A 13392-nucleotide genomic window follows, 5' to 3' on the forward strand; every position below is an offset into this window, starting at 1 on the left:
TTAGCGCAACATTTAGGAGGCGACCCGTGATCGAGTCTATCTGGTTGTAGGCAACGTCAAACTCAAGCAGCTTATCGAAAGGTGCAAAATAGTGCAAATTAATACTTTGCATCCTGTTACTGCGCATTAAAATCTTCATCAAACTAAACCCACAGCCCAAACACTCTGGCCCTGCGATGGAAGAAATCTGGTTCTGGTCAATGTCTAATGTCTCTAGCTGCCGAAGCGCACAAAACCAGCTGAAGTTGATGCGTGCAATAGAAGTTTTACGCAGTGTAAGCGCTTTGAGATGCTTCAAATTTTTTAACGACGCAAACACAGCATTCAGCGGACTGTCAACGATCGATAGGTGTTGCAAATAGAAATTTTCCTCAAACTCTGCCCATACCAGGCGCGTTTTGTCAAGCGTTAAGCTGGCGATGGTGCTGGTGTTTGGGAGTGTCAACCGTTTGATGCTAAGTGACGCACACATCTCCACACTACTGAAGGGATTCACTTCATCGAAAAATCTTGGCTCGACAGTGGCGGACAAAAAGTCTATCACTTTCAGCACACGGTTAGTCAATGGCACATGTTGCAGCACAAAATATCCTTCCTCGTCCGGGTTCCAGTGGTTTAGCGTGCAAGTGTTTGGCTCTCCGGTGCAACGAAATGAAAAAGCATCACCCGACAACCAACGCAAGCCCACCACGATGAAGCTACAACGGGAGATATCGTTTCGGTTGATTTTTATATTAACCTCCTAAAATTATATATTTAACCTGCGCAAGAAGTAATCCATTCGGAACGGTGGCTTTTACACGCACTGCAGCAAAGAACGAAATGCACGGCGTATACATGTAATGTTTTCTCCACTGTCTCGCCCAAACCAAAATAGCCTTTGTGTGCCTAATTTGAGTTCAACAGAGTGTGACAGCAATTCATGGCTAGTGGTTGTTTTGCTTGCAAATAATATTGTTATTGTTAATGATCGTCACAATAACAGTGAGATTCATCCGTGAGTGTACGTACCAGTAATTATTATCATATTTGACCCAATTCATACAAGCACACATATAAGCATTCATAAGTTTGACTGTGACTAATCGGAAAAGTTTCATGTCTGTTGAAAAAAAAATCTTACATCTTTACGTTAATTATGAATTAGACAACAAGAGCCAAGATAAAAAATACCCGTCACGGGTTGCATCAGAACAGATCTGATTTGATAAGCCTTTGTAAGCCTAGAATCTACTCTCGCGGTGTAAATTTAATTTGAGTCATCGTGAAACAGACATGTATTGTTTCTTGCGTATGTATTCTGTGAAACAGTAATATGGCAGTCGTTTTAATCGCTTTTAAACGCACGATTTGTGTTAAATCGAAAACTGAACGCAGGACACAAGTTATTGTTCTACACACCTGGATTTAACTGGATAACTTTAGACGCTTCGCTTGCTAGACCAATTTTAAATATTTTCAATACAATAGAATTTACCTAACGACAGCATATACCCGTGTTTTGAAATCCTATGTATACATACAATGTTTGTTGTATATGTTATTAAATGTTGTTGCTTGACGGTGAATATCAATTATTTTATGCTCTGTTGTTAACAACCAATATTTTACATTCCTTTTTTTGTGCCTCCAAAATTCGATATTTCATGCAACATTAATTTGAAAAGTTTGTTTTTAAATTTCAACTCTTCAACCGGGGTAATATATATCCAGCTTCAAAACCGGCCGGCCGATTTGACATTCACTAAATTGTGCACGCGATTCCCTATCTATATCACGCGATACCATAAACTGTTTCGCATTTCACTATCAATGGTACGCTTTATCTTATTCGCTTGCGCGATTCAATAAGTTGGGCAAACCCTGTATGACTGACTGGTACGCGATCGAAGTTTGAAGAAATTCTACTAATTCTAAAGTCAATCAACCGCGCTTTAATGTATCGTCTGGCGGATCGCTTGTAACCCTCTGAAGTGATGGAAGGAATGATTTAATGTGTCAACTGTCAGATTTTTCCTGAAATTCATCAACCTGACCAGCAACCTGCTTAGATGATCATTTCTGCGATGTTAATAACTGTGTAAGCAGCGACTCTGAGGAATGTGGCAGTATGTCATGATTCTTGATCTTCTACAGAGGCTGTTCTTGTTGTCTATTGTCGCTCAAGCATCTTGTCCATAACTCCTGTCCTCTTGCATCTTGATGTAATGTTTTATGATAAAGAATATTCGTCTACCTGAACTATTTCACATGAGGAGGCGAATTATAGACGTTTAAAGTGATATGTGGTACTTCATTGAAAAACGGTTGGATGTACTAGGTGTCCAGGATTTTCTTCCAAAAATAAAATCGCTAAAACATCACAATGAAGAAAGGTCCTAAAACGTATCCTGCGTAACGGTCACTTTAGTAACGGCTATTTACCGCATGTTGTATCATTATTACCTTTTTCTTTTTTGATTTGGTTTAATAAACAATAATGCAGCAAAATGCAACATTGTCATAATTAAAAGCTTGTTTCAGAACTCCAAACATATATGTGACCAACTGGGCATGGAAAAAGAAATTTATTATCTTCATCTTGTGATGAGAAAACCTTGACCCAAAGTAGAACAAATGCTGTTATATTCAAGCTGTAGTATCTTTAGCACTACCACTTTATGATAACAACCAAATTCTGCTGTCCTCAAGTTTGGACCAAGACTGGATGAAAACACACCTGTTGTTGATCATCCTACGGACGAATGCTGCGTAAATATTAACAATGCTTCATTTTCGAATTGCTGCTACAGATAACAGATCATACCCTTGGGACCATTCCATGTCACCATGGTCTTTAAACACTCCCATAAGATGAAGCGAACGAATTTTCCTAAAACCTTGTTGCTTCCGATAGGTCATGTAGATTAAAATTCGAAGCCCTAAGACTTTTGATACCTCACGTTCACTGTCCATCACGTGACGTATACGCTGGCAAATGAAGCAGCCAAAGCAGCCGGTTCACGACATTGCCTTATGATGAATTTCGTAGCTAGTCTGGGAAACTGTCGAAAGCATAAACGGTGTGGGGGGGCACTGTCAGGGCATAAGAAAACACTTGTGCCGTTCATACATATTTTAGGTGGCCTGGATTTCGATCGGAAAGGAAAAATAAACCCTGGTGCTTCATCTTTCGAGACGTTGACAGCTCGTGCAAACAAATGAGCGTGTCGGGAGCTTTCGAACCCAAATCCAAATCCGACCGCCCGTAAAAAAAAGGTACGGACACGTCGACCCATCACAAGACGCTCGTGTCAATGTACTCCCAGCGACGATGTTTATCGTTTTGTATGTCAGACATTGACGACGACGAAGGATAATGATGGTCGGGAGGGAATGGGGAAGACGGGGCGGGTCGGCTGTGTCGGCTGTGTCGGTGACATGCTAACCTTGCCAAATCGAATAACCCAATTGACCCAATTGATAGTATTGTCGTAAACGGAATATCACTAATAGGGAAATTTTATTAAATAAAACATTTTTAAAATATTTTGTGTAAACAATATGTTGTTAAAATACGGCACTATACCTAACTGATGCAAGTCTGTCTGTAAAAGTTCCAGTCTGTTCATTAATGACACTGTCACCAAACTTTTGAAAAATGTATCACATTTCATTACAATGATTTCAAACTACAATGCTCTTTCAGCAGAGATGAAAGTCCGTCATAAAAAAGCCGTTGGCAAGCTGAGAGGAAAATTTTCGCTTTAATGCTGCTACCACTCCCTATATTCGCAATTCGAACCCATCAACTGGCTACATGTAACAGGAACCTAGTTCATAACTCATGATGGATCTGACTTCTTGAAAATGGTTTGGTTTTCGCCGTACTCTCTTGTGCATTGTGTTAAAAGTCAATCAGCCTCTGGTGATGCAGTCCATTGTACGAATCCACAGTTCATTGTACTTGTAATTCTGTTGCAGCTGGCATATGGCACAGGATATATGGTAGTCATGTAAAATGTTGGTTGTTGCGTCCACCTGTAGCGGCGGGTAGAATGAATGAATGTTTCTCTTATACAGACTGAACGGATTTCAAGGAATAAATCAAAATTCAACAGCAAGTTTTCTGCGAAATAGTTCTTCCAAGAGGCTTAAAATAGGTTAACTGCATCTTGTTGGAGTTGGGTGAGCAGGAATAACATCCATATTGATCGTTAGAATTTGCATACAGTTTCGTCGAAAACTATTAGCTGGTGTACAAGCTGACATTGCGTAAACTATTGTTTTAACAGGAACAGCGATTTTCAGAAACTGATCAAATTTGATCAACATAACAAAAAGCCACAAAATCATGAAAAATGAACACTAATAACATTACATATAGCTCGTGTTTGTTAAAGTTTTTTTAGCATTTTCCCATAATTCTAGAAAACCTATACTAATTGAATTGCACGGTTAGGTACAAGGAAGCGTTACAAATAGTACGATCGACTTAAAAACTATATTTGATAGCATGATGTAAAACTATACAGTGCAGGTTGCATTTAAATAAAGGAATATTACCAAAATAGCAACCCTTTATTCTCTGTTGGTGCTACAATCATTTCCCGATTTGGCCTGCTACAGAAGTCCACTAAATCGCTGACGATCGAACTGCCAACCTAATATCCCGGTCTTCCTGCCAAACGAATCATTGCCTCACTCTATCTTAATTTGGAACTACAACGTCTCCTTAGTCTATATGGACGTCTTCAAAGATCTTTACGAGCCGGGTCGTCCGGTGTCATTCTCACAAAATGACCAGCCCATTGAACCCCTATCGAGTCTAATCCGCTGTACGACAGTAAGTTCATCGTAAAACTCGTAGAACTCATCATTGTCTATAGTCCTTCAACATATCTTCTTCTTTATCGGCACAATAACCTCAAGAGGGCTCTTCTTGCCATTTTTGGTATTCTGTGACTTAAGTTACCCGTAGGTGGATAGTCAGTCCTTGCTACGGGGGATTGGTTCGGATGGGATTTTGATCCGGTCCGTTCGTGTGAAGAGCGGCTCCGCTACCATCATGCCACCGGGTCGCCCCAACCTATCTACTTAGTTTTGGAGAAATAACCATGTCTCAGAGGTGTATGTGAGCATTGGAACTACTTTTACTACTTCCAAAGATCACCTATATTTATGAAAGTTCTTCGTGAGTCAGAATTTTTAGAGTTGGACCACCGGTGGCGCTACCTTCAATTTCATTGAGGTATTGGTTTTCCATCATTGGTTTTCTTCTCGGTGATCTCTAAGCCTTAATAACAATGATCAAAATCAAAATGAGTCATCTAATCAGCAGTAACAACAAGAAAGCATGATCATAAACAACCAGTATGTTATTCGCCCAAATGTGGTCTTATAAAATTTCGACTTATTGGCCATTCTTGGGCAGTAAAAAATTCACACATCTCCGCTCTTTGACAGGCTAAAGGCTCAAAGGCTCCAAAAGCTGAAAGATCAAAGGCTTTTCTCTGATTGAGGTGCAGTTACATCTATAGCTAATTCATTTTATTTTCCGATGGAATGTACGTCATACACACACATTTTAGAAGTCTTTTTTTCTATTCTTGCTGCTTAAATCAAAAGTGCAATTAACATTTCCAAAGCACAGACCATTTGTAGACATTTCCTTCTCCTGATCATGAAAAAACACCTTATCCCGGGTGTACTCGATCGCTAGGAGGACTTATTACGTCAAGACAAAACCAAGACTATGCTGCAAGCGGATGGGTTTATTTAGTTTTTTACTCAACATTGCGCTAGCATGGAGCATTCAACACCCGGAAATGTCCAGATCTTGTCATTTGCCTGTCATATATGTCGTCGGAATGACACAGAACTCCTTAGCTCATCAAATATTTTGTGGTCGTCTAAACGGCATTACGAGACATCGAAGCAACCCAACTCGAATCCCTGAGTTTAAATATTCAAGATGGAGTTACGACGTTGATCCACTACGAAGGCCGCATGAAAATTTTCAACAAAAGACTGTGCCGGATAGGAAACGGGTTGGAGAGACCGCTAAACGGTTGTAATGCAGGATCAGTCAGTAAATAATGCAATTATTTAAATCATTGCATACAATCGGAATCGATTACTGAAGAACGTACGGTTCCTTCACTCTCAAGCACTACTTAAAAGTCACTAAAAAACACAACAAATTGATCTCCACAAATATGCTCAGCTACGGCAAGTATGTTTGCAAAAAAACGGACACACCAGCTCCACAGTAAAACAAGGAGTTGTCGGAGTACGAAGTAATACCGACAAAAGGCATCATATTTCCCCAGCCAGCAACGCACAACAACATCCATGTCATGTTTATTCGGAAGCTGTTCCGACATTCGCTACACAAATCCCACAAATTTGCCACGTGTTGCCTAATTTCCAGCACAGCGAGTATCTAAACAACCCCTGCTACACACACGCTCGAGCCAGCTTTCGCGTCGGTTCCCCGGGTTCGCGTCAAATGTATTTTTAACAATCTCCCGAGACTGGTATTACGGTGCGCACCGGTGCACTTACACTTTTCGATCAGCGAGTGGAATAAATTAAAAATTCTCCCAAGGATACGGTGTACGGTGCGCCACCACGGCCCCGGTTCGCACATTCGGGGGGAGTTTTGAGCTGTAAGAATGTAAAACATCATGTGTCAAATCAAGAGAAGGTAATCTAATTAACATGTTCTTCGTTTTTCCACTTCATTGCCCGATTCGTCCGATGATCCGATCCGGTATGCTTTCCTCTGCTGCTGGTTGGAAGTTTGATTCTTTCGCAGCCCGTTTGGCACCGTAACGGGGAGGCTGCGCACTGTGCCTAAGAGTTAAGAGTGTGGCCGCCTGTTAGTCTGACGGGTGGCGGCAGCAAGAAAGAACAAAAGGCGGCAAGAATATTCGTTTCGTTTGCTCGTTATGACACTGCTTCTAAGCCTTGTAAGCCGGCCGGATTGTTTCGCTGCGTACGGGCTGGAGCATGTGCTGTCACCGTGGCCGTGGCCGTGTGTCTGCCCATTATTGCTTATTCGCAAAACCGAGCAGCTTAGGATTGTTTTCGGAAATTGAATTTTCTCTGCTCGGGTTTCTTACGCATCAGTACCAGTGTGCCCCCCTCGCATTCCGGCCCGGAACGGTTCGTTTGTGGGGCTAACACAATTTTTAGTCCGCTCAAATCCGGGCTCATGTTGAATCGTCATCGATGACAAGATTAGAGAGCCCGAGTAGAGAGCCCGGTCGAAGCAGAATAAAAAAGAAAACGCCGGGCACGAACGAATGCAAATGGATATCGACGGTTTATCGGATTAAATGGTTGGTTGCACCAATGAAGCAAAACAATAGCAACAACACCCAACAAAAAAAACTGTCATATTTTCCGGAACGACAACGACAAAATTCAATATTTCGTTACCAGGACGCGCTCGGATGGGCTTGAAACTTTCAAGGCTAACAGCAGAAGAAAGCTGTAGCCAACCGCCAACGGCCGCCACAGGGTGTAGTTACAACCCAAAACCGATAAAAGTGTTTACTAACCTTACTTTTTGCTTGTCAATCTCTTTTTCGCCTCACAATTAAATTAAACTCTTAAAATTAAATAATTCTTAAAGTGTTTCCTTTCGATGGGAAACAAGCCGACCGGGATTCCATTTGCGCTCCGCATGACACTCCGAAGAGATGGGAATAAATCTAAGTGTAAGAAATGGTCCACTTCAAGACACGGCCCGGTATTGTCCCGGTTTTTGTGCAAAAGGAGCAAACAGCATCAGCATGGCCAGTGAAGAAAATGGTTGAATGTTGTGCTAAATTAAAACGTCCGTTTGTTGCATAGATGCAACTGCGGTTCGCACGTGGTCGGATGGAGAATGCATTTTCATCAACATACCACACCGGCAAGACGTGGCACGTATTCTTTGGCGCACGTACTCACCTACGCGCTGGAAGTTTCGTTCTGCCCATTGGCAAATGTGCCAACCAGGAAGCAACCGTACAGCTACTAACAACAGACATCAACACGGCACTAAGGTACGAAGAGTTTGCTAACATTCATTTGAATATTATATGCAAATACTTTACTGTTTGCTGCTGCTTCACCGCTGGTAAAGTTATCTATCTTCCATGCTGGTAGAGGGTTTTGCGGACCATCTCCGTCCCCATTCTCGAGAGGCACTTAGCGAGGCGACATTGCTGAAACAAGATGAACAACACAATTTCGAAGGAACCTACCGAAAGGGACAAGTTGTTTCCCTCAATCGAACCTACCGGAACAGAGTCCACACACACACTCACACAGTGGATGCTTTTTAAGTAGCTAATAAATGTTGCGTGCTGACTTCAGGAGATGCAGGTGCTCTCTCGACCAGGTCCCCCGTGCTGATAAAGTTCGGTTTCGCAAAGTATGCAACTGCACATTCACAGCTCCGATGCATATGCGTCGAACAGTTTGCCAACAAAATGTGGGCCGTGGGACGACACATTTAGATGCGTTAATTTGAAGCGGGGTTGAATGGGAAGTAGGCGGCGACGCTCTTTACTGTAATTTAGACAGTTGCTTAAGCGTGTGTGCCTGACGGTCATGGCAACCAAGACTACGGCACGGTATGTTTATTTTGGGTGCGGGCTGTAGTACAAATATTAGGTTGCATCACATAACACGGTGTGGTATGACGTACGAGCAGCAAATATTTATTGTTCTATTTCGTAGATTATGTTCGAATCGTATGCCGTTCGGTTGGCGTGCAATGTTGATATGAAGCGCTCGCTAACGGATTGGCCAGTTCATCCGATTGACATAAAAGCTACGCACATTTTCAGCACAAGGATTGCATAATGGAGCTTCTGTTGCTGGCACGTTTATGGTGGTTGTAATTAATTTTTGAACACATATTTGATTAAGCCAGAAATATGTTGCTCATGTTGCGGAAAATATCATGCATGTTGTGTCGGAATGATTATGTAACTGGTTATAAGAGTAGTTCAACATAAAATTTGATTTTTTGTTGAAATTATTTTCAGTTGAAAAAGTTTTTCTATTGTTCAGAATAAAACGTAGAAGCACAGGAAAGAATAGGAATTTGTAACAGTTTGTAAAAAAATTAACTTTTTTTGCATAAACTATAAACTTCTTTGCGAATGGCACGCGTTGAATTGCATATTAAGTAACGAATTTGTTATAAAACTGATGCTATTATTTATGTACCACTTCTTTTTCTTATGTCGACACAACAATCTCAAATGGTCTAGTCTAAAGCTTACCCCATTTATGACATTCTGTGACTTTATTTACCCATATTTGGTCCAGATGGAATTTTGGTCCGGACCCTTCGTGTAAAGACCGGTACCGCTACCATCGTGCCTCTGGGTTACCCCGATTATTATACTGCTACATCGCTTATTAAAAAAAAACCGACAAATATTCTGTTGTTGAACGTCTTTCTACATAATTTGTCTCACATATCGATTTTCTTATTTATTATTTTTGTTATATTATTTGATTATTATTTGATTCATTGCGTCCCGTCTGACACGTGTTTAATGTACGCCGATGATATAAAATTGTTCTTACCGATAAAAAGCTATGACGACTGCAATATGTTACAACAATTAATTAATAAATTTAGTGCTTGGTTTTCTACGAACCATCCGGAGCTTTTCTGTGATAAGTAATTTGTAGTGACGTTTCATAGACTTAAGACTCCTTTTTGTGTCCTAACCTGGAGGTAATATGTTAGCTAGGCAAAATTAAGTCTGTGATGTTGGTGTTACGTTGGACCAAAGTTTAAATTCTTGTTCGCATATTTACAATGTTATAAGTAAGGCATATAGGTTATTAGGATTTATTTATCGACAAACTCGTGAACGTGACCGCCTTTTGTGTCTGAAATCGTCGAGTCTTGTACGTTCCTGTATGTAGTATTATTCAACGTATGTATTTAAAGTTCAACGCAAATTCACTGGGCTTGCTCTGAAATGGCATGAAAAAACATGCCAGATTATCGTTCTCGCTGCTTATTATTAGGTTTGCAGACACTCGAACATAGATTTAAAGTAAATCAGTGTATATTTGTTGCAAAAATTAAAAAAAAATCAAAATGATATACCTATCCTATTACAAAAAATTTAAACAGATCCCCCTTCGAGACCCTTTTTAAAATGCTCTTGAATATTATTCTTAAATTGTATTCGTTCTGTACGACCAACTACGAGTTTAATGTATATTTATATCCAAGCTTCAAAGGGGCCAAATCAGGCTCATTGAATAAATAAAATTAACAACATTTAACAACAATCTTTTAATATTATTCAATTTTGGGAATATCAGACCAGACAGCGTCAAGGAATTATTGCAGGGGATTATCATTTAGGATATAGGTAATTTTAGTTTTTAAACATAAGTTATGCATATCTCAGCCTTTCCTGCGTAGAACAATTACTCTAGTAAATTCTTATACATATGAAACAAATTTCTTTAATACTTCAATATAAAGCAAGATTAAATTTCAGTTAAGGTACTCATTAGGCCACAAATTCGGGTAAGGAATCTCGCCCACCTGTAGGAACCCTCTAAAGCTTCGTCACACAATTGTATTACACGGACCTGCCTAACGATGAGCTAATGTTTTTGTTCTTCTGCTGTATGCTTCGTATCAATAAAGTCCTGTGGTTGCGAAATCCATAGCAGAAAAGCCGCTCAATGCGTGCGATGATATCCAATAATCGGAACCATGTGCTTGGAACGTACCGATGTAATGCAGATCCCTTCGATTGTAGTGTAGAATTTGTTATGCAATTGTGTCCGCACCGAACATATCGTCCTGCCCAAATTCAGGCGAACTGCAGGCGAAACCAAAACCACGCCAAGCCAACAAACCTCAAGATGTGTGCTTTGAAGTTTATTGATAGTAACAATTCTCGCTCGAGAACGCCCAAACTCAGACCAAGTTACTGCACCCAGCACCGAAGAGCAAATGTGCAAATGTCTTCTGGCTCTGGGATTTACCACTTCCTTTGAAGTGGTGCACAGCGTACAGTATTCCGTAACGTATCTTCTGCCGCGAGAAGCAAGTAACCGTTCATTAATAATCAAAACAAACATATTGTGCCCGCTGCGCAACAAAACTTACATTACATTTTTGTATAAAAGCTGAATAATACATAAATTCCACTGTCCTTATCGATACGCTTTACCCAAACGTTATTGAAGTCATAAAGTGTTGAATTTATTTTTTATTTATTTATTTCTTTAACTGTAACGGCGTTAGGCCGTACTGTCAGAACCGCTTGTGCTATTGAATACAATATTCTCAGGACTTTTTCTTCTTCTAGAATGCCTTATCCCAAGCATGCTCGGTTTTGGAACGTTAAATTTAAGCATGCTTTATTATATTTAATCTACAGCATTGCAAAGCTGCAGTATAAACATTGTGACACAAAAAAACTGATAATAGGATGGAATATTTGTTATGTGTGTGTGTTGTATCTCGCCAGCCCGTCCATTTTCTACATCCTTCTCAGAATAAAGGTTTATTGTTTTGGTTGCACCTTCGTAGAACTGACAATTTTCAATTTAGTACATTATTTCAGTAAACGAAATATCTAAAGACATTCAACACTCCATCGGGAGATGTGTTACAGATAAACTATTTTATCCTTTTACTCAGATTGGAAATTCGTAGTACATTAACATCACTTCTGTAGGCTATTTTTATCAAAGTAAGTGAAAAGTTTTGGTTTGTTTTCAATACCAAATTTTCCTCCAAGAAAACTCTCCCCTCATGGTTCTGCTGAAAATGTGAACACTGATTACAAAACTTTTTGTATCAAATATTTCTTCGAAACCATATTAAAATGCAATACATGCAATGAACACCATCGAGCTTCCTTCAAAAAAGTTACAATTTATTCCGCCCATCACGAGCGAACTCCCTGGTGCCAATCGTACCATGCCCTCATTTACTCCAAGAATTGACGAATCCAGTCCAGATAGTACGACACTTTCGCATAACCATCGGCATGGTCTCCACCGCAGAAGTCAATGATGAAGTTGGCCACACCAACCAGCTTGCCGGCGTGTACGGCCGGACCGCCAGAATCTCCATTGCACGCACCATAGCTACCCTCCTTGTCGATGCAAATCAGGCCCGGACTGACGCCGTGGCAGTTTTCGTCCTCCACCACAAACATCGATGTGTACAGCAGTGCGGCCGAGGTTGGCTCGTTGCTGCCGACGCGTCCGTATCCAGAAATCACCACTTCACTGCCAAGCGGAACCTCCTCGTCCATCAGCTCGATCGGTTGAACGTACTTGTCAAAGTGGAACGGTTCTTTCATCTTCAGCACTGCGATATCGTTCTGGAAGGACCCGTAGCGCTCGTGTGGGTGTACTGCCCGGACCTCGAACAGATGACCTCCGGCATTCAAGTGTGCTGACCCGGCGTGAACGGTAAACTGTGCGGCATCGAGACTACAAAGAAAAAGGTTCCCATCATTACAATTAAATCACATCCATCTTCACCAACTACCCATCGAGGTTCATCGAGGTGCACACGTACACAATATCACCTTCCACCACACAGTGGGCCGCCGTCAGAACGAGCCGCTTGCCAATAATCGAACCACCGCACCGGAACATGCCGTTGTAAAAGAGCGCAATCTGGTGCGGCATTTGGGTGTCTTCTGCCAACTGGCCGCCGACGATGCGGTTCCAGATTGGTACGGACAGTACCGTCCCTAGCACCGCAACCAGAACCAGACCGACCGCAAACGCACAGCGAACCATCTTGATGGATGTACTTGGAGGTAAAGGAACGATTCGGCCAGAGCCGTAGACCTTTTTTTATATCCCATCCCCATCTCAGGCAGGCAGGCTCTCAGCCAGCTGATAAGCAACCGTCATCAGCGGGAGGAATTCCACTTGTCTACCTTTTTTCCCACGCACTTCAGGACACTCCAAACGCTGTACCGTACCCATCCCTTTCGAGTGCTGCTCAATTCAACGTTTACCGTGCTAGCATTTATTTTACAAAGGCTTACTGACTTACTATTTTTAAGTGCACGGGGAAAACAAGCACATCTTAAAGTTATTGCTGCAGCTGCGAGATGTGCGTAAACCACTAGACAAATGGTTGTAATTTAGTTGTAAATATGTTGATTTAAAATATTTGTTCGCCTGCTGAACAACTCTTTAAATTGTGTACAACTAAAGGGCGCATTGCATACAACAATAAAAGCTCAACATGGCCCTAACAAGCATGGCGAGTTGGAGTGATAAATTAGATTTATTAAGCTTATTTTACGTTGTTATGTTAATTACGTTGGTTTATTTTGCAAAATGTTTACCATTTTTGTGGTTTTTTGACAATAATACTATTTATCACCAGAT

At 41.0% G+C, this 13392-nt stretch overlaps 1 protein-coding gene across 1 annotated transcript; it reads right to left on the minus strand.

Moving 5' to 3' along the window:
• Positions 1-11941: 11941 nt before the first annotated feature.
• On the minus strand, positions 11942-12789 carry LOC128303486 (serine protease SP24D-like). Its single transcript, XM_053040456.1, has 2 exons — positions 12563-12789; positions 11942-12474 (listed from the first exon to the last, which is right to left on the minus strand). Exons 1-2 carry the CDS (start codon positions 12787-12789, stop codon positions 11964-11966), a joined length of 738 nt encoding a protein of 245 aa, XP_052896416.1. The 3' UTR covers positions 11942-11963.
• Between the last annotated feature and the right edge of the window lie 603 nt (positions 12790-13392).

This window comes from Anopheles moucheti, chromosome 3 (assembly GCF_943734755.1).
Source record: "Anopheles moucheti chromosome 3, idAnoMoucSN_F20_07, whole genome shotgun sequence".
Classification (NCBI taxonomy): domain Eukaryota; kingdom Metazoa; phylum Arthropoda; class Insecta; order Diptera; family Culicidae; genus Anopheles; species Anopheles moucheti.

What these genes read in the sequence shown, in the direction of transcription:
- LOC128303486 (XM_053040456.1), bottom strand. Translation starts at nt 12,789, where the DNA reads ATGGTTCGCTGTGCGTTTGCGGTCGGTCTGGTTCTGGTTGCGGTGCTA. An exon ending in GTGGTGGAAGGTGATATTGT is followed by an intron (nt 12,475 to 12,562) that starts GTACGTGTGCAC and finishes TTTTCTTTGTAG; the next exon opens with TCTCGATGCCGCACAGTTTA.